The 26,642-nt window shown below is 41.2% G+C and overlaps 1 protein-coding gene across 1 annotated transcript in view; it reads right to left on the bottom strand.

Moving 5' to 3' along the window:
• Positions 1-739: 739 nt before the first annotated feature.
• LOC126162302 (esterase E4-like) overlaps positions 740-26,642 on the bottom strand; it is a 98,609-nt gene continuing 72,706 nt past the window's right edge. Inside the window, exons 7-10 of the mRNA XM_049918720.1 lie at positions 14,215-14,384; positions 6,714-6,867; positions 1,295-1,424; positions 740-1,121 (exon numbers count right to left, since the gene is read on the bottom strand). Of these exons, the coding sequence (XP_049774677.1) occupies positions 938-1,121; positions 1,295-1,424; positions 6,714-6,867; positions 14,215-14,384 (638 nt within the window). The 3' untranslated portion in view covers positions 740-937. The remainder of the gene's footprint in view (positions 1,122-1,294; positions 1,425-6,713; positions 6,868-14,214; positions 14,385-26,642) is intronic.

The following is a 26,642-nucleotide window of genomic DNA, read 5'->3' on the forward strand; positions in this document are numbered from 1 at the left end:
CCTAACTAACCTAAGGACATCACATACACCCATGCCCGAGCAGGATTCGAACCTGCGACTGTAGCGGTCGCGCGGTTCCAGACTGTAGCGGCTAGAACCTCTCGGCCACCACAGCCGGCACGGACACATCCATTTGCCTCCACCATACGTCCCTAATACAGTTTCTTGCTTCCTCCGAAATGACATTTTTGTCGATTTCCAAGCATCATCCTCCATTCTCTTTCTTTCATACATGTAGGGTATGCTGACGCAAACTGAAGCAATGAAACTCCAAAAGAGAAATTTAGGCCATTTACATCACCAGAGGATGGACTGCGGTCTCTGAGACACGCTTTGAAAAATTCTAAAAGTTAATGATTATTTGTTTCCCTTCATCAGTTGAAGAGTCACATATTTCAGTTTTTCAGTCCTTTACATCACTTGGGCTCAAACTACAGGACGACTGTCTGGACTACCTACTATGAAGTACAATATCTATTTCTCAAGTTGAATGTATGAAACCTTATCACAGCTCTTGTTAGTTACTTTAGTGTGTGAATTGATTGCCAGAGGCACTGTTAGTAGTACTCTAAAAGAAGTATAAGGACTTAAACTGATGAGAAACATGCGGGCAATGATGGTAGCTTACCAGCTGCAAAAGAATTCTCATTAAAGCTTCAGATTTACGAAATTAGGGTACAATCACATGAAATCTACTGCGATCTGTCCTACCTACAAAAACAGTTTATTTTTTGTAATGGTTTACAAAATTATTAAAGTATTTAGTAAGGTAACGAAGGAATATTTTCGATAATAATTACACCATAATTCGATATACGGCACCAAACAGGCACTGTCAAGAGCCCTGAATACAAATGCAGATACTGCGGTCTTTTGCTCCATAAAGGTGCGAGTTTCCTTTTCATTGAGCATTACTGACAACTTTTGGTGCGTGAGGCTACGTAGATGACTTAACACCAGATTTCTTTTTATGCAGCGCATTCCAGAAATCCATCCTCTCCTTGAACAAATTTTCCTTGATTGTAAGTCCATCGTTCGTGATCTCCAGGTATTGGCAGTGGTCCGCACTCACCGCAGGCCAAGATACAGAGATAATCTCGTCGCCTCCTGGTGTTGGATTCCTGAAAACGATGAGAAATTGCACAATGTAACTACGAAATCGCATCTTAAATGCATACCAAAAGACGATTATGTACCAGTTCATAGGAGGAAAAAGTAGACACCCAAACCAGAAAAAAATCTGTACTCGATATGAAAAGTAAATAAGGAATAGAAATAAGTGTAAGTAGTTCACCCAGTCTTAGCGAAATTGGTCCAGAGTTTAGTCATTCTGGCGATGACTCTTCCCTCTACAGTATTCGGTGCACTGGGCTTGAGAAGTCCACAGCGAAACAGGTACGGGATATCATCACCGTGACAAGCTCCTGCACATAAAAACATTTTCTGTCACAGTCACTTCTTTAAGCTGATGTGTGATTCAACATAATGGTGAAACACGATCGATCAGTGCCACTAGGTAACATAATTCATGTGGAAAGTCACCCAGTACAGTAACCTCCTCCCACATAGGTGCATATGTTTATCCTCAAAGCGATTAATTTTTACTGTCTATCTGGCAATGCAAAGTTTCACAAAAAGGAATGAGATTTATTCAGAACAAAGGCTCTTCTCATACAACTTTTCTTCCACTAAGCTTTTAGTGTTTTAATTTATTTACAATCGATCTGGAAACAACTCTGACGTTATCGTCAGGCGCCTCAGCATCGCTATTGTGTGATGTACCGCAGCAAGTACGTCCTATTAACGCGTCCCTTAAACCCTTATTTCGTAACTACATACCACAGGGAGATTTCTAATTATTTTTATAGGCTGATGAATCTGTGCAACAGCAAAATAGAACTGTTCCTTTCTCCCGCATAAAATGAGAGTTTAGATTTAATTTATGCACTCATCAAGTGAGTTAGTTAGTTTTCATATTACAATTACACTAAATGCTTTCACTTTCCTTTTTTTCTAGGCAAAAACATGAGCTAATCTCCAGGAGCAAGAAAAGAAAAAAATTAATAACCATGTAAACGATTAGTAGAGGCTTATGGCAAGCTTTTCATTTACATCGACTTGGTTATGCACCATTGGTTTGTTTCACTCATGAGAATGAAGCGCTATTGAATATATCGTAGCGGAGATCTCAGAAATATTTGGATGTGGTCGAGGGTATGTAAAAGTCCGTGCCAAAAGAGGACAAAAAAGTTTTGGTCAGTTATGAAATTTTACGAACCATATTGCAGTATAGAGAGACAATCACGTCAGAATTTTTCATAAATTGGTGGATAGCAGCTTTAATTATAAATCATACCTATTCCGTTGTGTTGATGATGTGTTACAGAGATGCTAGATTATTTACTATCACCATGCTAGGTTTTACTCGAAGGAATAGTAACGGAGTAATATATCACGATTGGGCAATCACACATACACGCTTTAATATTCCATTTCCATCGAGATTAATTTACGATCAGAATGTCAGCCATTTTCCGTATTATTTTATTGCGGATGAAACGTTGCTTTTGTCACACTAGTTAAGGAGACAGTACTAAGGGAAATTAAGTACTGTAAAAGTATTTTAAACTGCATGTTCAGCAGATAAATAAATACATTTGAATGTGCGTTTCCAATGGCGTCAGAGAAAAATATTAAAAATTTATTTAACCTGCTTCCCAAAAAGGCACTTAGCGTTTAAAAACTGAGGAAATCGTGTGTGGCACTCCATTTAGTCACAAAGGAAGTAACTCCCAAGCCACCCGCGACCAACTTCCGTCAAAAACGAGTTCCATTTGAAGTAGCTCAGTACGCTGAGGGCCTTGGTCTCTAACCGCTCACTCGGTGATAATACACTACTGGCCATTACAATTGCTACGCCACGAAGATGACGTGCTACAGACGCGACATTTAACCGACAGGAAGATGATGCTGTGATGTGCAATTTATTAGCTTTTCACAGCTTTCACACAAGGTTGGCGCTGGTGGCGCCACCTACAACGTGCTGACGTGACGAAAGTTTCCAACCAATTTCTCATACACAAACAGTAGTTGACCGGCGTTGCCTGATGAAACGTTGTGATGCCTTGTGTAAGGAGGAGAAATGCGTACCATCACGTTTCCGACTTTGATGAAGATCGGATTGTAGCCTATCGGTTTATCGTATCGCGACATTTCTGCTCGCGTTGGTCGAGATCCAATGACTGTTAGCAGAAAATGGAATCGGTGGGTTCACGAGGGTAATACAGAACGCCGTGCTAGATCCCAACGGCCTCGTATCACTAGCAGTCGAGACAACAGGCATCTTATCCGCATAGCTGTAACGCATCGTGCAGCCACGTCTCGATCCCTGAGTCAACAGATGGGGACGTTTGCAAGACAACAACCATCTGCACGAACAGTTCGACGACGTTTGCAGCAGCATGGACTATCAGCTCGGAGACCATGGCTGCGGTTACCCTTGACGCTGCATCACAGACAGGAGCGCCTGCGATGGTGTACCCAACGACGAACCTGGGTGCACGAATGGCAAAACGTCATTTTATTCGGGTGAATCCAGGTTCTGTTTACAGCTTCATGATGGTCGCATCCGTGATTAGCGACATCGCGGTGAACGCACATTGGAAGCGTGTTTTCGTCATCCCCATACTGGCATATCACCCAGCGTGATGGTATGGGGTGCCAATGGTTACACGCCTCGGTCACCTCTTGTTCGCATTGACGGCACTTTTAACAGTGGACGTTACGTTTCAGATGTGTTACGACTCGTGGCTCTTCCCTTCATTCGATTCCTGCGAAACCCTACATTTCAGCAGGATAATGCACGACCGAATGTTGCATGTCCTGCACGGGCCTTTCTGGATACAGATGTTCGACTGCTGCCCTGGCCAGCACATTCTCCAGATCTCTCCCCAATTGAAAACGTCTGGTCAATGGTGGCCGAGCAATCAGCTCGTCACAATACGCCAGTTACTACTCTTGATGAACTTCGGTATCGTGTTAAAGCTGCATGGGCAGCTGTACCTGTACACGCCATCCAAGCTCTGTTTGACTCGATGCCGTGGCGTATCAAGGCCGTTATTACGGCCAGAGGTGATTGTTGATCTATGCACCCAAATTGCGTTAAAATGTGATCAGATGTCAGTTCTAGTATAATATATTTGTCCAATGAGTACCCGTTTATCATCTGCATTTCCTCTTGGTGTAGCAATTTTAATGACCAGTAGTGTAACTCATTCGGTTTATTGTCAATATAATGTTGTGAATGTCAGCTAGCCAGGTTGATCATTAAGTTATGCATTTAACTTGTTAAACTAGAATATTCATCGTGAACTACATGCGAAGTGGGATCATGCTTCAGCAGTGGTTGTTCCACTGGAACGTGATCTGTTGACAACATACCCACTATGCAACCTCTGCGGGTAGCCAATAGGAGCCGTCAGAGAGATATCACGTAGTGTTTGTTGGTCGCCGTCCAAAGCCTCGTTTCCAGGCACAAAATCTCTCTGGTCTCGGCTGTCACCTAGCAATGATGTGACTCTTCTCCTATGTCTTTGTTCGGACTTTATTCCGACATAAAATTAGCTTTTGCTGCACTCAGAGCAACCTGCGCGCGCCTGTCTCTATTCCGTACACTGAATGCCTGTATCTTATTTTTAATCAAAGCTTTCGTTTAAAAATCGTTTCAGATACCTATATCCTCCTGCAACCACATCAGGTGATCCCTGCATCTGTACAATATGCTACTATTGCAGTTATGTCGTACTGGGAATTCTTCCACACCAGTGAAATTGTTGTAGTACTGAATGTATAATGTCTTATCAATAGAATTAAAATCCGCTAGCTTCCATGACTGGACATTTGAGCTCTAACTACATCATAACACTCTGAACTGATTGGAGAAATACAACGAAGGCTTACAGGACAAAGCGTAGCGCAAGCAAGCTGTTGGTGTTTAGTACAAAACACAATCATAATGCTATTCACAAACACTGTTCAAAAGATCGACTGCATATAGGTAATCTGATAATGAGTCGAACGAATTATTCTGTAGCGTGGTGTTTCCACTTGTTCACACGTTTTCATTCCTCTCCGCATTATATGTTCGTCACCACGATTTTAAATTTAAATGTGAAACTATGTTGGACCCTCTCCTTACTAAACGGAGACACGCCATACGGGGGAAAACGATCTACTCAGCTTGCCGCATCTACAACGACCTACTTTACAGTGTCTTGCAAACAAGATGAGCATTAGGGACGATTACATTTTTGTCAACAACGAGGTCATTAGAAAGGGAGCATAAGGTCGGATTGGAGGAAGGGAAGGAAACGGCTATGTCCTTTTCAGATACATCATCCCTTCACACACTGTTTTCGATTGAAGAGATTCACTGCAAATTATTATTAGTATGGATGGGGGTTGTTCTCGCAACTATGCATGTGGTAGACGAATTGTACGCAATATTCCGCCTAAGATTTATAAATTCTATAGGTGCTCAATATATTGCCTAAATCAATACATTGCCTAAACAAATCACGTTTGAGAGCACACTTTGTCGTTGCGTATAGAAAAACATTCCTCCGGCGAGAATATCGTTTTATTTTGTATGTGCTCAAAATAATCTATAGTTTGGACTTGCGAAGAGATGGGATAAAGAGAGGTACTATGTGTGGGGAAGAACCAATATGGAGCGCAATGTTCCGTCTCTTAATGTTAATGCATCGCTGCTGTAAATAGTGCGCTCAGGTAAGGTATGGCTGGATGAAGAGCTGCAGAAATAAACTGGCAACTGCGAAAGAGGAGAATGGATGGTATTTAAGAACTTCAGAAAGTAGGTTACACACGCCGTCCCACGCTTAGAAGCAACAACAGTGGCGTATTGTCAGAAGAGAGTACGGGTTTCAGGTGTCCTATAGACAACAGTTATGTTGCGGTACTAATAAGAGGTGCAGCACTTTGTGGGAGTGAAATGATTCTGAACTTGAAACGTACTACAAATTTTAAGTACGCCAACTAGTACGGTTCTTGTGAGCAAAACGTCTAAATTGCCTACAGGTTCACCGTGAAACTCTGGCAGTACATCTCGACCAAATGTTGTGTCCGTCCGACAGTAGGGAAATTGTGCCAATAATTTACCCAAGATCGCAAAAGCGTGGGTGGTGCTGATCGGGAAAGAAAGAAAATATTGCACCATTATGTTTCCATCTTTTCAGCAAACTGACAAAGCAGCTGGGGGAAAGAGATATGCCGATCATGAGGTCGTTTGCACAGCGGTTTTCTAATATCTTGGTTACTACACAGAAAAATAGTGTCATGTATTGTCTCCCTTTGACGGGTACTCCAGCAATTAATAAGTTACTTAGCTTATCATAATTATGTCCGACTTGCAGTACTTTCTGTCGTACACTCATAGTAGCCGGAGATTACATGTCCAGAGGATTTACATTCTTGTGTCGAAGTATCCCAACTCGGAAACGTACAACACAGAGCTGCTTTCTCGCTCTCTCTCTCTCTCTCTCTCTCTCTCTCTCTCTCTCTCTTACACATACACATACACATACACACACACGCACACACACACACACAGTTATTAGTCGAAACTGTAATACCGATGGCAACTGCGCCGTTTATTTACCAGATGATAAAGCAGTACTGTATGCTGAAACTAATACCTTTGTATTTCGAGGCTCCGAACATCTTCTTCAGAATGTTGAGCTTCGTGTCGACATCGAAGAGATAGAAGTAGACGGGTTGCGCTGCAGGAACTGAGGCATGCAGCCTGGCGACTTCCAGCGCTGTGTACACGAAAACGGGGTCTCCTCGTAACTGTAACACATGAAAATACATTGATCGCATTTTTTCGCAAAACTGAGGTTTGCAGTTTCTCATAGATCAAGGAAATTCTGTAATATACTTAGGAGTAACTATTTACTCTCGTAAATTGTCTGTCATCAGAAGTTCATATTTTCATCGTCACTACCCCAGTGACCCTCTTTGCTGGAAACCTCATCGTGTAAATTGTCATGTGTGAACAATACTCAAAGAAAAAAAAAGTTTAAGACGACGAATGTATCATTAACTGCTGCCGTGTGGGTCCGACGATTTTGCTCGGGGACTAGCTGTGTTGAGGTTTGTGGCAGCACACTTCTACTGGATATGAAAGTGCAATGCCTGTCATGAGCACAAATTCTCAAATTGTTTGAAAGTAAATCTCATTAAAGCTAAGTTCATCAGTCTTCAGGAGGAAGTAACATTCATAAATAAATTGTAAGTATTAAATTAATTAATAACGTATTTTTTCAATTTTATAACAACTCATTCTGGATGTTTTCATCGTACATGTTTTAATTTTCTATTTTAACACAGTTATTCAAAAATAAATTTATCTTGAATAACTACTTTTTTCAAGTATTGCTTACACCTAACAGTAAAGAACGACGTTCTTTACTGAAAACTTGACTAAATTCAATTAGGTTTTCAGTAAAGAACGTATTTGATACAGTGTTGATGCAAAACAAACGATTGTTTGTATTGAAACTTCCTGGCAGATTAAAACTGTGTGCCGGACCGAGACTCGAACTCGGGACCTTTGCCTTTCGCGGACAAGCGCTCTACCGACTTCAGTTCTGCAAGGTTCGCAGGAGAGCTTCTGTAAAGTTTGGAAGGTAGGAGACAAGGTACTGGCAGAAGTAAAGCTGTGAGGAGGGGGTGTGAGTCGTGCTTGGTGAGCTCAGTTGGTAGAGCGCTTGCCCGCGAAAGGCAAAGGTCCCGAGTTCGAGTCTCGGTCCGGCACACAGTTTTAATCTGCCAGGAAGTTTCATATCAGCGCACACTCCGCTGTAGAGTGAAAATTTCATTTGTCAGTACTACTTACATTTATAATAGTGGCATATCAGTTGTTTACGTTGTTAGTGCTACTTACGTCAATAGCTGATTGCGGGATCAACATTGTTTTTTTTATATTGAGTTAAGAGTTTAGTTCCCTGTTCTGATGCTCCCTCTAGCTAATTAGTGCAGGAATAACATTTTTCCAACACTCTTAGTGGAAGAAATGAGCTTCCGAAGTTACGTCAGAGGAGAAACAACACTTGTCGATGTCTAGTGCTATTTCTACAACCAACGTTCGCTAGTCTGTTGCCGGATATTATCTCCTTACTGCTGCGATTTTGCGATGTTAGACACCATGAAGGAATGTATGAATGTGGATGCTGGCGGTGAATGTTTAAAGAGGAAAAAGGTGTAATCAATGTTTAGTATCAACGTGTTATCATAGAAAGGTCGCGAATTAAAGATTGAGTACAGAAACTACAGTGGAAAGCTAGTTTCAAAGAAAAACATTGGTGAAGTTTCAAGTAAGTAATATTATGATAATGAAGGTTAAGTATAATTAAATAAGTAAACTAGTAATTTATTTTGTTACTGAAGTATCTGTATGATTTCCTGCATGTAGTCAGTAAAGGTTTGGAAGAATTCTTGAAGAGGAAAGAAATAAAATATTTTCACGTTTCTATGACCTGACATCAAAGGATGCACACTATTCTTATCTTGAAAGATTGACTTACGTAGGTAAGATTCTTTGAAGGCAAGGAAGTGTACCAGAAGGAGGTAACAGCAAACCAAGGTGCAACAGCTTTCAAATTTTTCATTACGTTCAACACTGGACGATAGGAGGTGTGCCAGAAACCTTTCATATGTATCGTTTGGCGTCACAAGCCAAAGGGTCAAGAGGATAACCACTCTACTTTCTTGTGAAACGTCCACCACTAATTAGAGAGGTAAAAATATATCAGGAAATAAAATCAGCGATGTGGAAATAAGCATGGTTATTGACATCATAAGTTCCTATCCCCGAAACCTTACTCATTATGACACCAGGGGGACATTTTTATTTAGGTAGACAACTGAATGTCAAAATCATGTGTGAGCACTTGAAAATACGGTGTCCCAAGCAAATAATGTTAAATATGACTTTTATCTGAACCTATTCAAAGAAAGGTTTTCACTTACATTTTGTCGTCCCCAAGCTGACAGATACGGAACTTGTGAAGTGTTTAAAAATAAATGACAATCAAGATACTCAATGAAAAACCCAAGATGGTTCTGCTACAGATCTGATGGGCCATAAACGCTGGGCTTCAAAATTTTCTTCTCATATTCTTGAAGGAAAAGAAATATGTTAAGAGGAGGGTGATGTTGCAGGTACTGCCATAGATTTTATGTACAGTCTGTCCCTTCCTAGCGTGCCAGTTCGAAAAGTATGCTACCTCTGGCAACTCAATTTTTGTGTTCAATAGCCACTATCTCAAAACAGGACACGGAAATGGTATATGTACGATGAAGGTGTTGCAAAAAAAAGTCCTGATGAAGTCTGTACTGAATTTCACACAAAATGATTTGCCACCAATCAAAAACTTTCTGACACATATTTTAAAATGGGTAACCCAGGGCATGATACGAATAAAATTAACGTAAGGTTCCTGTGGCAGTTGCAATTTCCAAGCGTTTTGTCACAGTTAGTTACTGCTTCCCGGTCAGTGGCAATTCGCTCCTCCCATGTGACAGGGACTTCACGGACATTAAGAAGAAAATTTGAGCTGTCGGCAGGATTTATAGGACACTCAGTTTGTAGTACTTGTTTTTACTGCAAGTACCTTACAAAAATAGCATGTTAAAGTTGTTTCAACAGCCAACTATAGCATTCAGAATTGGTGGCCAGAAAATTACAAACGCAGTTTCCTGTCTTAAGAATCAGTGAACAGTAAAGTACTCCCAAGAAATAAGAAATAATCCTTCACTGTATCAGAATTCATGGAATGCGAATACAGAAGCGAATGTAGTGGAAATGTCACAGTAAACATTGGAGGCCTACTGAGGCACCTTTTCGTTTACTTGTTGATTTAAACGCAGCAATAGTTATACCCACTGCTGCATCATATGAAAACTGTGTTTCATTAAACGGCAGTGAAAGAGCTGACTCCAAGAACCTGGAGTCACATATCACTGAAGAGCACACTTCCTTTTATAGATCACTGTACAACTGAATTTTAGTGGCCTGTAAAGATCCTGACAATGAATAAGAAATATGGGGATAAGCAATATTTTACCAAGGTTTCTGTTTCATTGACTGTATTCGGTAATTAAATGTTGGTGTTCAGAACTTGTATGTAAACTTAAAAACAGTTTTGATATTGAGAAACAATAAAGTGGAGATCAGAACCTATCATGTAGCTCACAGTACAAGTTTTTGTGTTCAAATACATAAACTTTAAATAAACTGATGAGTAACACGAAACTGCATTTGTGAAAAGCGACTGATTTAAGGAACAAAACGTGTCCACCAAAATAACGTATGAAAATAACTGTATAATCACGACGTGAAAATGGTGTCTGTATATCCCCAGAAAGTGTATCTTACAAAGTATAATTGAACTGACAAAGCCTCAAATAAACAAATTTTTCCATTTTTCTCAAAAGCAACAGGCATTGAATAGCGCTGCTTCTGCAATCAATGATTCTGCGAGTGGGGATGGATAGAAAAGTTTGAGAAGACCTACTGTACAATACTTGAATATTTGTCTGCATAGAAGTGATTATGATTAGAAAATGCAGTTTCAGTTTGTTGATCGCTGTTTTATGTTCTCAGAATTACCGGTTTCGGGCAGTGATAACTATCTTCTGATCTGTTAAAAACATATAAAGTAAATGAAAATCCTTCGTTTACAATATTACAAAGTTAAACAGTTTCTAGTTATTTACAATACCAACGTTTCAGACAAAGCATTCACGTAGTAACGGGATAATCAGACTCCATGAAAATATTGCCAGATAAACTGTAATACACTATAGCCAGCTCGCATGCTGTAGCTTTATATAGCAAATTTTAAAGAAATTTAATTGGTATAAAAATGCTTTAGTGCTACTGAGAACAGAAATAAGTGACCTCGACCGCTCCTATACATACGAAATGTGCTTAGAATATAAATCCCTCACACCAAAAGCAGCGGTATAAGCGATCCACATGCAAAACCGCTTCTTACCACGGAAAATATTTGAATGATCATCTATTAAATGTCTAAGACAGGAACTTTGGCAAAACAAAACAATGAAATATCGATATAATGGAATAAAAAACACTTCTATGTCAATGTGGTGACTTACTGCTATATTTCACTCTTCTAAAATAATTGCTCAATTTCATCAACAAATTTTTTCTACTTGCCTAAAAGTGTTACACAGCTATTAAGTCTTCGAAGCGCAGGTGTGGGATTTCACTGAAGTGGCCAGAGCAAAATATGAACAGAGAGATATGCGTAAGTACAGGCCTACCTAACAATATGTTTGGTAAAAGACAGGTTACGACAGTGACGTACCAGTACCATCATCTGAAAATGTAACTCGTGTGGTGTTTGGTACTAGCCGGCTTGAATCCAGAACGTGAAAAACTGTATTTGGTGAGCTGCGCATATTGTACTGTTCCACTTTGCTTTGAACACTTCACTGAAACCTCACATTTGCACTCGGAAGACGGTATAGCCATGCAAAGTCTGTTTTTCAAACAGCGAAAGTATTTTAAGCAGGGGTAAATATAGCAACAACTTACGACAACAATCCTGCCGTTGTGGCCGAGCGGTTCTAGGCGCCTAAGTCCGGAACCGCGCAATTGCCACGGCCGCCGGTTCGAATCCTGGCTCGCGCATGGATGTGTGCGATGTCGTTAGATTAGTTAGTTTTAAATAGTTCTAAGTTCTAGGGGACTGATGACCTGAGATGTTAAGTCCCATAGTGCTCAGAGCCATTTGAACCATTTTTTACGACAACAGAATATGTATGATTTTCGTCTTATTATATCGATATTTTGTTCCTTTGCTTTACAAAAGTTCCTCTCTTAGACCTTAAACAGATGATCAGTGTAATACCTCTCGTGGTAAGATCCGCGTTTTTGCATGCGAATGGCTCATGCCACTATTTTAGCACTGTCTAAGCCCATTTTCGTTCGGTTGTGAGAGTTCGAAGTGACAGTCTTTACGAGTGGTCTCTGTACTTACTAATGGATTTAAAAATAAAATCTGGAGATAATTTGTGTAATAAACATTCCATAATATTTAAGCTAAGACACTAAAGAGATGTTCCTAGATTGAAAAACGTATTTTATTAAGGGGTATCAGTTACAAAAGTTTTAGGATGTCCGTCCCTTCTTTTCCATTAACTCGTCATTGAGGGAGCTGCATATAAGGCAGGCCATACTGACAAGTAAAGAGTTTCCAGCGAAAGAGTCCCTGAGTTCAGAATTAGACATCTTGAAAGTAAAGATCGATAGCTGAGTGCAAAAAACAACTTGTTTTTTGTGAAAGCTGAAAAAAATTTTATGCGGAAGTTACGAAACTGTTCGAAAAGCTGCTACCAAATGGCGCTGTAACTGCAATGTGTAGTGCCTATACATAGTGCTGCCCAACTTAGAGGGAGCAGTTCCACCACTGAAACTTTGAAGCAGGTTAGCGAACCGAAGAAAGAGGTTGAAATTATATATTCCACTTAACAATGTGTTTTTCTGGTACTAGAGTACTACAGACTAAAACACACACCTGTCGCAAAAAAGGCGCAGTTTTCAAACGCGACTGAATGTACCAAAAGAATCAGACACGAAAACATTCGCAAATTATTCGCCAGATTCCAACGGACTGGCTGCACGGTTGATGATGTAGCTGGGAATATTGGCTCCAGGAAAACTATTGTTTAGTCCTAAAAGTGTCGCCAAGTTTTCTGTGATTATTCAGCAAAATCCAATGCTAGCAGCCTGAAGAATTGCAGCAGAGATTGGTTCGAAGCGTTCCAGCAAGCAGAAAATACTGAGACGGTTCCTACACATGTTTCCACTCAACATCCAAAGCTGTCAGACCATACCTGTACAAGCCGTGCAACAGTCAGCTGATTTTTTCAAACCACATTCTGACAATGATTCACAATAAAAAAAACTGGATGCTGGTGACATCTGGTTCACAGATAAAGCACTCGCACCTGAGTGGCTGTGCAAATACACAAATTTAGCGATTGTGGGGTTCCCAAAATCCGTTTTTGTGTGAAGTGAAATCACTGTATTCTCCAGAGTTTACTATTTAAGCTGCGGTATGCAGCACAGGCATTATTGGCCCTTCTCCAGTGCGAGAAATTATCACTATTGAATGTTGCGTTGCAATTTTGGAACAATATATCGCCACACAGCTGGCATTACAGTATCGAAAAGGCACCGAGTGGTTCATGCAAGATGAGGCCAGTTCACATCGCAAGGAACAGGTGCTTCGTTTTATTCATGAATACTTCGGGAACAGAGTCATTGCGTTGAATTTTTGCAAATTTATAAAGGGCGTTCGAAATGTTTTGCACAGTCTTCTCTAATTTTTTTTAATTTTTTGCAGGAGGGGAATGAATTTTTTGTGAAGGTACTTGGAACATTTGGCTATAAGTTGGTATATAAAAGTAATTTCTTTTATTTACAGGTGAGCCATAATGGAGCGTGAAGTAGAAGTCAGGTTGAGACAACGGTCAGTGATAGAGTTCCTCTTCAAGACCGACGGTGACTCTGCCACATCGGCTAACAGGAAGTTGATCCCTGTTTATGGGGAGGACACAGTGGATCGCAGTAATATCCAGCGGTGGTTTCAGAGGTTTAAAAAAGATGATTTCTCTCTACTGGACAATCCACGATGCTATAGACCATCGACGACAGTGAGTGGTCTGAATGAGACCATTGATCAAATCATCCAAACGAAAGATGTATGACGACACGACAGCTTGCTGAAATGACTCTTTTGTCATTGGGTAGTGTGGTATCACTGGAACCTGCGCACGTTGTGTGCCTAGATTACTGAAAAAAAATTGTGGCACAACCTGACTAGAAGAAGGAATTGGTTGATAGGACAGTTTCTGAGAAATAAAGGGATCACAAATTTAGCATTGGAGGGAAATGTGAGGTAAAAGTCATATAGGGAGACCAAAAGTTGACTAAACGGATTCAGAAGGATGTAAGTTGACGTAGTTATTCAGACATGAAGAGGCTTGCGTAGCATGGAGTAGCATGGACGGCTGCATCAAACCAGTCTTCGTACTGAAGACTACAACACAAAAATGATCTTCATGGTTACCGTCTAAGAACCGCGTTGCCGCTTCAGCACGTACCTGCGCGTACTGCAAGAACGTGTCGTCGCCCAGCGGCCGGTCTCCCAAGTAGAAGCGGCGGATTTCCTGCGCGGCCGCCCGCCTCTCCTCCGGTGTCGCCGCTGCCGTGGCCGGAACCAGCAGCTCGAAGTTGGCGTCCAGGTCGCGCCACGCGTCCTTCTTGCCCAGCACTGCCCGAAATTCAAATGTTTGATCATATCTCCACAGTAAATGAGTAATCATGGCGCCGTTTACCGGCCGTTAGAAACGGCGAATAAACTGTCACAACAGTGTGCAACAATGAGAATGCAGTGGGAACGTATTCAATCTGTTGGACGAATGTTATGAAAACAAACACTCAAAACCGACATTTCACGTAAGTCACATGCAACGAAAATCTGTAACGCAACCATCTGTGTGTGGCATGTTTATAATTATGTATTATTTGTGTTTTAGGACAGTTAATCTGTAAAAAACACACCACATGTCATAAAGAAAGAGTGTGAACCGTCTCAGGATGAATCACAACGATTCGAAACCGGTAACGGTCGCCTTTGAATAAAGGAACTGAAAGTAAATTTGTGGCTGGTTGCTGTCCCAACACCATCAACATTCGTCAAAAAAATGGTTCAAATGGCTCTGAGCACTATGGGACTCAACATCTTAGGTCATAAGTCCCCTAGAACTTAGAACTACTTAAACCTAACTAACCTAAGGACATCACATACACCCACGCCCGAGGCAGGATTCGAACCTGCGACCGTAGCAGTCCCGCGGTTCCGGACTGCAGCGCCAGAACCGCTAGACCACCGCGGTCGCCGCCAACATTTGTCCCCATCATGTCATCATAGCCGGCCGGTGTGGCCGTGCGGTTCTAGGCGCTTCAGTCTGGAACCGCGTGACCGCTACGGTCGCAGGTTCGAATCCTGCCTCGGGCATGGATGTGTGTGATGTCCTTAGGTTAGTTAGGTTTCATTAGTTCTAAGTTCTACGCGACTGATGACCTCAGAAGTTAAGTCGCATAGGGCTCAGAGCCAGTACATGTTATCATATGACAAAATTGAATGTCCCAAGAGATACCGAAGATTCCTGCGCCCAGCGAATGTTGTGATAAGTCTCCCTTTTCCACGCAACTACATACTGCATGCGTCACATGCAATGCTACTGATGTCTACGCTGCGTTATGAAACTTTAACTAAAGCAAGAGCAAAAAACTAATAAAATACTCAAATTTTATATTTTACGTTTAAAATTTTTTTGAAATACAAGTAATCTGAAGATTACACAAATGTTAATGGTCATCGTATCCTAAGATCATGAGGCAAAGAGACAGTTCTGTGTAAGATAACAGTTCTATAAAAGTGCGCATCACCAGAACTTCCAAGATACAAGGGCCCGCATTGAAAACTCTGTCACGCAAATAAAAAATAAACGATTAACAGAATGCTTTTTTAAAAACATGTTTATTGATGGAAATAAGTGCAAAACTAAAACCATTATTAACATCCAGTTGGAAAAGCGGAGTGCCTGTGTAGGTTTAGGTGCCACTCCCCGTCTACCGCACACTCCTAATAACTGCGAAAGTAATCTCAAAGACAACGCCAGCGCAAATACTGTTAGGTGTAACGTATATGCAACCAATATATAACGTATCTAAAACAAATGTTCGTCTGTGAAAATAAATTCGATAAGGAACCTGAGCTATCAGTAAACGGAACCTAGCTGCATAACACTGTCTGCGTGTTATGTAAGTGTCAGTTTGACTGTCCTTTAAGCCCTCAACAGATCGTTACCTGAAAAACTTAAAACTAACATTTGGATAAGCTATCTGACTGGATTTGAATAAGAATTTACAAGTGATACAGAGTCTGACTTCTGCAACGGAATTTACAGGATTAGTGTACAAGATCTGCACTTACCTCATTAGATGACTGCCTTTTTCCATGTGGTTTACAGTAATTCCCAGCATCAGCTGCGGCTAAAGCTTATTGTTACTAAAAATGAATTTAATAAAAAGGAGTTGCTTGAGTCCTGTTAATTACTAAATAACTTGTGAGAAGGGATTTCGTTAATTAAGTCTATTTAGAACTTTAGAAACCAGTAACAGACAATGACAATAATAATAACATAGGTATCACTAATGGCTGAGTGCCAGACTAACGAATTATTTCAGTTTCAAAGCTACATTAACATTAAATAACCACAGCATATTTACTAATTAGACGTGGAGAATAATTATTATTATTTTGAGGATAAGAAGGCTTCTTTATCTGACAAGCAAAATGGTTCAAATGGCTCTGAGCTTTGTGGAACTTAACATCTGAGGTTATCAGTCCCCTAGAACTTAGAACTAATTAAACCTAACTAACCTAAGGACATCACACACATCCATGCCCGAGGCAGGATTCGAACCTGCGACCGTAGCGGTCGCGCGGTTCCAGACTGAAGCGCCTAGAACCGCATGGCCACTGCGGCCGGCGACAAGCAAAACACGGGATTATTACATACTCGGACTAACAACCACGAGCCAAACCCTGCAATTGCGCTTTTCGCTATGCTTTCGAATTTTACCTTGAATTCAGTTTTCAAGCGTAACTAATGTATCGAAATTGCTCCTGGCTATTTAAATAAAATCAGGCCTTGAGTGGGGTAAGATGTGCCATCACCGACGTGAGGGCAGCGTGATACATCTTCTGTCTTCGAGCTCTCGACCGACGCTACTACTTCCACTCTTGCAGACAGACCTCGTCTCGCAACAATGCTTAGTATCGCGTTCCCATGTTTCGCTCTCAGAAAAATATTATCGATATCTGCAATGCAAAGAATAGCGTTAAGTTGACTATATTGTTTTGAATGTAAAGGCGAGTTCTGATACACTCCTTACATAGGTTGGTGCATACTGTTACTATTCGAGTTTACATGAAGTTATTTTGTCATTTGGAAATCGTGAGTGCAGCTGTCGACGCTAGAAAATGGAGTGCGAAGTAGAGAAAACGGAAAATGTCCGACATATTCTTCTGTTTGTGTTCAATAGGGGGACGACAGCATCAGTGGCAGCCAGAAACATTTGCGCCGTGTATGAGGATAATGTCATTGGACAAGCACGGCATGAAAATGGTTCTGTCGTTTTGAAGAGGGCCGTTTTCACTTTAGTGACTCTCCACGTTCAGGAAGACCTGCGGGGATAGATGAACATCGATTAAAACTATTAACCCACAGTGATCCATGTCTGTGTACTCGAGAACTGGCAAATGCGATGAAATGTGATCATTCCACCACCCTGCCACATCTGAATGCAATGGGGAAGGTGTACGGGTACGGCAAGCTATAGTCCAAAATCACAAAATTCAGAGGGTGATCTCTACTTGCTCCGCAACGGTCGCAGGTTCGAATCCTGCCTCGGCATGGATATGTGTGATGTCCTTATGTTAGCTAGGTTTAAGTAGTTCTAAGTTCTAGGGGACTGATGACCTCAGATGTTAAGTCCCATAGTGCTCCGAGCCATTTGAACCATTTTTCTACTTGCTCGTCATCACTTGCCTCGTGAACAACACCGACCATTCCTGTCCTGTATTGTCACTGGTGACGAGGAATGGTGCCTTTATGCTGACATAACGAAAAGAAATGAATGACTGAGCCCAAACAAAGCACCAACCACGTACATAAACCTACCCACAGAAGATCATGTTACGCATCTGGAGCAACAGTGACGGTGAACCACCACTGTTATACTTATTGTCAAAAAACTGAGATGTCTTGCAGATGCAGTCCACGAGCAACGACCAGGAATACCGCATGATGTGATACTACTCCATGATAACGCTTAACTGCATTCTGCTAGACCGACAAAAATGCAGATAAAAGTGTTGGGTTGCTTTATTCACCTGACCTTGCACCCTCAGAATTTTCACCTTTCCCGCTCTTTTGTCGAACAACCTTCAAGGAACTTAGTTTCCGGATGAAAAAAGCTCTCCGAATACGGTTCAACGAGTGCTTCACATCTAAACCACGTAGTTTCTAGAGACGTGGAATCGAAAAGTTAGCCCAGCGCTAACAGACTGTTGTAAATAGTCAAGGAGAATTGTTGATGGCTAAATTCTCTGTAATGTATATCTGTTGTGTATGAAAAAACGCTAATAACTTGTGCATATGCCTAAAGTTCTCACTTTACCCATATAACATATCTTTTGACAAAGACTCAAGGAGTAGACTCTCGTGCCTGGTTAAATAATCCTGAAGGAACATGATAGAAACAGTGTCAAATGATATTCCTGCTTGTGGACTGCCAAGTAGCAGCTACTAGTATTATTTCAGTTGCAATGTTTGCGACTTCATGTCAACTCTATTGAAAAATGGTTCAAATGGCTCTGAGCACTATGGGACTTAACTTCTGAGGTCATCAGTCCCCTAGAACTTCGAACTACTTAAACCTAACTAACCTAAGGACATCACACACATCCATGCCCGAGGCAGGATTCGAACCTGCGACCGTACGGGTCGCGCGTTTCCAGACTGTAGTGCCTAGAACCGCTCGGCCACATCGGCCGGCTATCTCTATTGAATCAACAGAAGAAAACTATTTATTTTGGTTGTACCTATGTCAAAGCGAAATCTTGTAAAAAAAAATCTTTAACACAGTGATGATACATCAATTTTTGCTGTTGGATTATTGTTATATCTGAGAAATATGCAACACCAGAATTTCTACTTCTTGTTCTGGCAATGAGGTGACATAGATTTAATTTGTACCAGATATATATTATTGCCAATAAAAATTAATGTTGTATTTTAAACATGTTTTGTTGTGTAAAATTACAAACCTGTCGGCTCCTCTGTTTACATTAAATCGGGCAATTAAGTTTTAGGCGTTTAAATTAAGTTGGAAGCGGCTGGTTTGTTGACGCAGTGAACGAGCGCCGTAAGTGTTTTGTCGTTAGTTATTTTATTATTAACAAGTCAAGCCTGCATCTTACTTCTAAACCGGATTCAATTTTTACAAAACTATTTCTTTTGTACGAACGTTATCTACTTGTACCGCCATTCGTCACAAACCGACAACGCCGTTTTGGCCTTATGCTAATTTACATTCAGTCCAATAAAGGCAATGAATTTGACTTCGTTCGAAGTAAAAATGAAGAAAGCTACAATACTTTCAATTGCAACTGAGAATAGTTGCACTTCCCCTTTGTTATTGCCTGTGGAGAGTATATTTTTGTTTGAGACTTTATGATAGTAAATAACCTGGAAAATCAATGAATTTATACCAAAGGAACAACTTCTCTCCATTTTCTTGAAACTTTTACATTTTTATTAATGGTTTGTTGCTCTCGTTGCATCGTAAATGTAAATCTTTGACTGGTTTCTAGTAGCAACTCTCTTGCTATATTTATGTTATGATTTCCCTTGTTCCATAGAATGCATATGAATTCCTAAGGACCAAACTGCAGGTCATCGGTCCCTAGACTGACACACTACATAAACTAACTTATGCTAAGAACAGCACACACACCCAAGCCCGAGGGAGGACTCGAACCTCCGGCGGGAGGAGGTGCGTGGTCCCTGACTTGACGCCTCAAACCACGCGGCCACTCCTCGCGCCTCAGTTCCCCTTACCATTCTCTTCCAAAAGCCCAGTATAGAGACCATGCGACGATACTGTAATTTCAGTCTTTTTTATCGTATAAAATTTTTTCTAACGCTTTGTCAAAATTTACTGTGTTTTAAATGTTTTTATTCGTTTGGCAGAAGAATGGCGTATTGGAACCGCTGAAAATCCACCTCCTGCATATATGAGGCGAGGGGCATGAAGTAACAACTACAAAAAGAACGATATAATTCATTGGTATATTTTATACCATTTATTTTCAGAACGGATTTAACTTGAGGTTTTATGTATCACGAGGAATTTGTTTGTGAATTAATTTAAAAAAAGGTTCAAATGGCTCTGAGCACTATGGGACTTAAAATCTATGGTCATCTGTCCCCTAGAACTTAGAACTACTTAAACCTAACTAACCTAAGGACATCACACAACACCCAGTCATTACGAGGCAGAGAAAATCCTTGACCTAGCCGGGAATCGAGAACGCTACCGCACGACCACGAGCTGCGGACCGTGAATTAATTACCACACCTGATGACGGCAATAAATTTCCAGAATCGGGACTTTGAATACTGTAGTACATAGGCGATCTTGTCGTAATAAATTGTTATATAAGCATCAGCGGCTGCCCTTGTCCTATGTTCTCGAGATAATGTGTCTGCGCGATGCAGCGTTATTATAAATGATATGCTTCGGCGGCCTATGGGCAGCAGGTTGCGATCAAGTGCAGCAGAGCAGTAGGCGCGAATCTGGTCAGCCATGGTTTGTACTGTATGATCAGTGAGCTATTCTTCTGTGTTATGCCTGGTTGCTGTCACGCACAATCGTAACCTGCGTTTTCTCGTTCTCCTTGGACTGTAAAGACATGACAACTTCCGTAATTTCAGTTATTTCACAATGGTGCCATCAGTCAACTCGCAATACACGCACACAACAGTTGCGTGTGAAAAGATAACAAGCACATTGTTCCAGTACCCCCCCCTCCCCCCCTCCCCCTCCACCGGTTCGGCTCGAAATACAACGACTTTGCTTTCCGCGTAGGAACTGGTCGCCTGCTTTACCCATGGCACCAGTGAGCCATATATGTACAGGCAGCTCGTCATTCCCCTTTTATCCGTGATGCACGAAACACTTAGTGTCAAAATTATGCGTCACATAAACGACCTTAACTGAAGCCCAAACGAACAGGTAAAGACGACTGAGAAAAAAAAAGTGCACTGTAGAAATTGTGGAGCTGGCATTGGATCATCAGGTAGAAAATTAGTCACGTTAGCTAGCCCGTGAATTTTCCTGAGACATAAATCATGGGACAGCGATAGCCACATAGCCTATACAGATGGCGGTAGTACTACGTACGCCTACACAACGTATAGAAGGGCTGTGCAACGGCGAAGCTGTCTTTTTTTGCTAAAGTGATTGACGAGAAAAAGTTTCCGACGTGATTATGACCGCACGATGAGAATTAACAAATTTTCAACGCGGTGTGGTATTTACTGCTAGATGCACGGAACACTTCATTTCGAAAACAGTTAGGGGATTACATTCCGATACCCATATCGTTAAGAGTGTGCCGAAAATACTAGCTTTCAGGCAATGCCTCGTACCACGGACAAAGGCCTTCACTGAACGACCGAGAACAGTGGAGTTTGCGTAGAGTTGCCAGTGCTAAAATACAAGCAACACTACGTGAAATAAACGCAAAAATCAATTTGGGACGTATGACGAACGTATTCGTTAGGACAGCGCGGCTAAATTTGGCGTTAATGTCCTATGGCAGCAGACGACCGACGCGAGTGCCTTTGCTAAGAGCACAACATCGCCTGCACTTACCTCTCCTGGGCTCGTGACCACATTGGTTGGGCCGTAGATGACTGGAAAATCATGGCCTGGTCGAATGAGCCAATTTCAGTTGGTAAGAACTGATGAGTCCAAGTGTGGCACAGGCTCCATGGAGCCATGAACCCAATAAGGCACTGTGCAAGCTGGTGGCGGCTCCGTAATGGTGTGGGCTCTGATTACATGAACCATTGACTGTAAACTGTTCTCGGAGACATGGAGACTATAAGCAGCCAACCATGAACTTCATGTTACCAAACAACGGTGGCATTTTTATGGATGACAATTCGTACACAAACTCCTGCAACCGTCAACACTTGCACAGTTATGGACGCCTATAGAGGCGCATGGGTCAGAGTTTCTTAATGGGACTTCCAACGACTTGTTGGTCTATGTTACGTCGAGGTGCAGCAATACGCCGAGAAAAAGGTCTGATACGGTATTAGGAGGTATCGCATGACTTTTTCACCTCAGTGTCTAGTGGGCCAATACGTCCAAACTATAAATTAATATACATACAATGGAGGTCAATGTTTTCAAGCTAGAGCTGTTTTGTAGCAGGAATGTATTTTAATGTATCCATTAAAACTAGCAGTTGTCGCTATGACATAAGGAATGAGTTGAAGTTGTTGTTGTGATGTTTAAGAGTTGTTTGTATCATTAAAAGTGTAGACATTCATTTACAACCATTAGTTTTTTGTCTAACAGCGTTCTGTTTAGGATCCTTTAGTTTCTTCAGTTTTGCTTTAGACTAGATTTGCAATGTCTGCCACAACGTCCTGTCTTGTGCCAGGCCAATCATCTCTCACTGGTACCTACTCTGAACGTCCTCAATTATTAATGTTACCGTAGTTGTTTTCGTTGTTGTTGTTGTTGTTGTTATTGTTGTTGTTGACCTTCAGCTAGAAGACTGGTTAGATGCAGTTCTCCACGGTAGTCTGTCCTGTGGAAGCCTCTTCATGTCTGTGTCATTACAGCACCCTACATCCATTTGAACTTTATTACGATATTCGTGCATTGGTGTCTCCCTCCGTTAGCAAACTGACGATGCTTTGATGCTTCTGGACGTGTCCTGTCAGTCGAGCACTTCTTTTAGTCGAGTTGTACTGTAATCTTCTTTCCTCTTCAGTTCGATTCGGTATCTCCTCTTTTAGTTCTTCGAACCTTCAGAATTATACTGTAACAGCATATCTCAAAAACTTCTGATCTCTTCTGGTCTGAAGTGTTTATCGGCTACGTTACACTCCCGAGCAAGGATATATTGCACGCACAAATCTATAAACGAATTCCTAACAATTAAATTTATACTCGATGTTAACAGACATTTCTTTTCTAGAAACGCTTTTCTAACTGCTCGCAATCACTCTTAATTTGGACACCTGTTATTTTGCCGCCGAAATAGCGAAACCCATCTCTGATACAATTATATTGCCATCAGCCAAACTTGAAGTTTTTATTTCTTATTAGTGAACTTTAATTTCCTTTCAGAAATTTCCTTGGTTTCCCTTACAGCCTGCTCAATGTATAGATTAAATAGCAATGCAATAGGCTAAAATCCTATACTATTACCTCCTCAAATATTAATTCCTTTCCATGCTCTTCGAATCATAATTACAGCCTAGTTCTTGTTCAAAAAATTGTTTAAATGGCTCTAAGCACTATGGGAATTAACATCTGAGGTTATCAGTCCCCTAGACTTAGAACTAAGTAAACCTAACTAACCTAAGGACACCACGCACATCCATGCCCGAGGCAGGATTCGAACCTGCTACTAGTTTCTGTTCAAGTTGTAAATAACCTTTATACACTTCACAGTTCTTGTCCTCTATTGCTCCACTGTACAATGAAAGTTATTCGCCGACGTCTTTGTACATGCCGTATCACTTCGTTCCTTAAATAGTTTTCCATAAATATCTCTCCTCGCCAGTCTTGAGGATAAGCTGCTCTTTCCTCATCTTATCTTTTCGCTTAATTTTAGCGTATTTCTGGATCTTCACATCTCAAATGCTTCGTATCTCTTCTTACACGCTTTTCACCATATTTCTTGATCCACTTACATACAATTTCTTACTCAAACCAGGTGAAGCAGCACAGTAGTTAGCATACAACACGCGCATTCCGGGGCTGCAGCTCGTGGTCTGCATAGCACAGGTTCTACCCATCCCATCAGTGGTGGCGAAGACGATCATGTCCACCTTAGCAAAGTTTGTGTGGAAAGGGGAGTTGTTTCGAGTGCCGGTGAAGACAGCAGTTTTGGATTCAAGCAAAGGAGGAATGGGACTAACTGACATCAAGTCTAAAGCGATGGCATTGTATGTCAAACGAACATGGAGCATCATGTGTAACGATCCAGGGTGCATTACAGCCAACCTATACGATATTGTCAGGCAAGAAAATGTAGAGCCGACGATAAATATACAAAAAATATGTCTTAAACTAAAACATATTAGGAAGTATTATCTTGAACGAAGCTATCTCCTCAAAAAGCTTTTAAACTCCACAAACGTTACAGCAAAGGCGATTTTAGCTGGAAGACGGAAACATGAAAGGAAAAATAACAAAGAAATTAAATATGCTGGAATATCATGGAATTTGGTCTCGGAAAACATCAGTAATGATGTTCTTTCGTCTGACGTGAGTTCAGCGTGGTACAAGGTAGTCAATAGCATCACCAGAACTAATGAGCGTCTCTTTGCCATCGGTTTAAGTGACACTATCCTCTGTAGTAAATGCAACCTCGCTGATAGTGTGCCTCATCGTTACACATGTGGAGATCACATTATCAACTGAACGTGGACCAGGGAGAAAATTGCTCAAATAACAAGAATTTCACTGAACAATGTACCGACTAACATTTTCTTCAGACCAGAGGAATGTTACTACCCTCAGGCAAAAACTAAAGCAGTGATTTGGTTAATGGGCAAATATACAAGTTACATTTTTAACAATATTGGGAGCGATGAACATATTCGAGGAAACACTTAAGTATCAGAATCACAATAGTAAATATGGTAACATGCTCCGAATTGTCTTCAACAGAATGGGTATAGGTTAGGAACACGTGGATTCCTCGTGGAGAGGTGATGGGTTGGGTCACGTTCCGACCCTAACCTTTCCTGCAAGTCACACATGAGAAATAAATCAGTAGTACAGCAGATACAGGGATATGACGGCAAATATCTGGTGTCTTATAAAGGAAGATCCTTAACTCCCTACAGATGCGTTTAGAAGTCTGGAACTGACAAAAAAACCAAGGCAGTGAAGGACTTTGCTATGTCACTGTTCGGGAGTGCTCTCCTGTCCACGTAATTTACCCTGGAAGGAACACGCATCAAGGATTTACTGAATGATTAATATGGGTCTGGGAAATGATGATGAGGAACCTCAAGCTGCAGAAGAAGAAAACGTGCATACTGAACTGTCCCGAGTTGAAGGTGACAATGAAGTTACTAATAATGTGTGCTACTGCTAAAGACTGAATATCATTCCTCATTCTATGACTGCTGTAATTTATGACTGCAGTTATCTGTCACCTTATATATGTCATTTCATTGTAAGCTAGCCATTTTTGTTACTGTTTTTGTGGAATAAAGAAAAAAGTGGCTAGCGTTGCTATCTCTCGATCACGGGTTCCCGGGTTCGATTCCCGGCCGTGTTTGGAATTTTCTCTGTACGAGGACTGGGTGTTCGTGTTGTCCTAATCATTTTATCATCACTTGTAAAAATGTACCGACTGGGAATTTGTACGGGCGCTGATGACCGCGCAGTTGAGCGCCGCACAAATCAAACATCACATCGTCATCGCATTCGGTAAAAAGGCGGTTCATAGCTTGGTCTAGCCAGACTGACATTTTCCTAAATCGTTTATGGCAAATATAGTAATGGTTCCTTCAGGTAGGACACGGCCGGTTGCCTATCGTCACATTCTTGCAATTTAAGCTTGTGCTCTGTCTATAATGAGATACTCGTAGAAGGCACGGTAAACAATAACCTTTCATTTATTCCTCAGATTAAAGCCGGTAATGATACTAATGAAGTTCTTCTGACGAAGAATGGCCTACCCCTTGGCTAATTTGATTGTTACGTCCCCCGTATTTCACCTGAAATACGTTACTTTCGTTCGAAGGTGGCAAAATTACGTCGTCTACTACATATACCTAAATTCTCATTTTAGGTTCGTCGCCTTTCTCAGTTCTGTCGCTCAAGAGACCGTTCATTCCCTTCAAAAAATTCTCTAATTCTCCCGGACTTTCACCGAGGACAGAAATATCGTCAGTGAATCTTATAATTTCTACCCTTTCACCTGGATTTTACTTCGACTTCTGACATTTTACTCATTGCTTCTTTTGGTCAGATGATAAAAATTTACATCTTGTTACGCCATTTTTAATCCGTAATCTTCTCTTTTGGTCTTCCATTCGTATTATTTTCTCTTGACTCTGCCCACTGTATATACCCGTCTTCGCCTATCAGTCTTTTAATTTTTACCATATAGGTTTCCGATAGCCAATGTACATACTTCAAAGTGGACAGCAAAAGCTATGTAACAAATGTATGTACACTCATGAGTCAAAACATTGTGAGGACTTCTAAATAGCTTGCTTCTCCGTTTCTGGAACGAAATACACCACTGATTCTGGGTATCACGGATCCGACAATTTGTTGGTAGTTTTGTGGAGGTATATGATATTAGATGTCCACGAAAAGGTCATGTGATTTGCGGATACAAGGGGCCGCTGATTTGCGTACATGGCGATTGTGACCCATATGTGTTCCATAGAATTTACATCAGGCGAATTTGATCTCCGAGACATCCACGTGAGTTCACTATAATGCTCTACAAACCATTGTAGCATGTTTCTGGCTCCGAGACATGGATATTTATACTGCTGAAAGCTGACATCGCCGTAGGGGAAGACATCAAGCACGAAGGGACTCAGATGATTGGCAACTGTCAGCGTGTCTTAAATTACTGCCACAGGTTCCATGCAAACGCAAGAGCATTCCTCCC

Source organism: Schistocerca cancellata, chromosome 2 (genome assembly GCF_023864275.1).
Source record: "Schistocerca cancellata isolate TAMUIC-IGC-003103 chromosome 2, iqSchCanc2.1, whole genome shotgun sequence".
Lineage (NCBI taxonomy): Eukaryota > Metazoa > Arthropoda > Insecta > Orthoptera > Acrididae > Schistocerca > Schistocerca cancellata.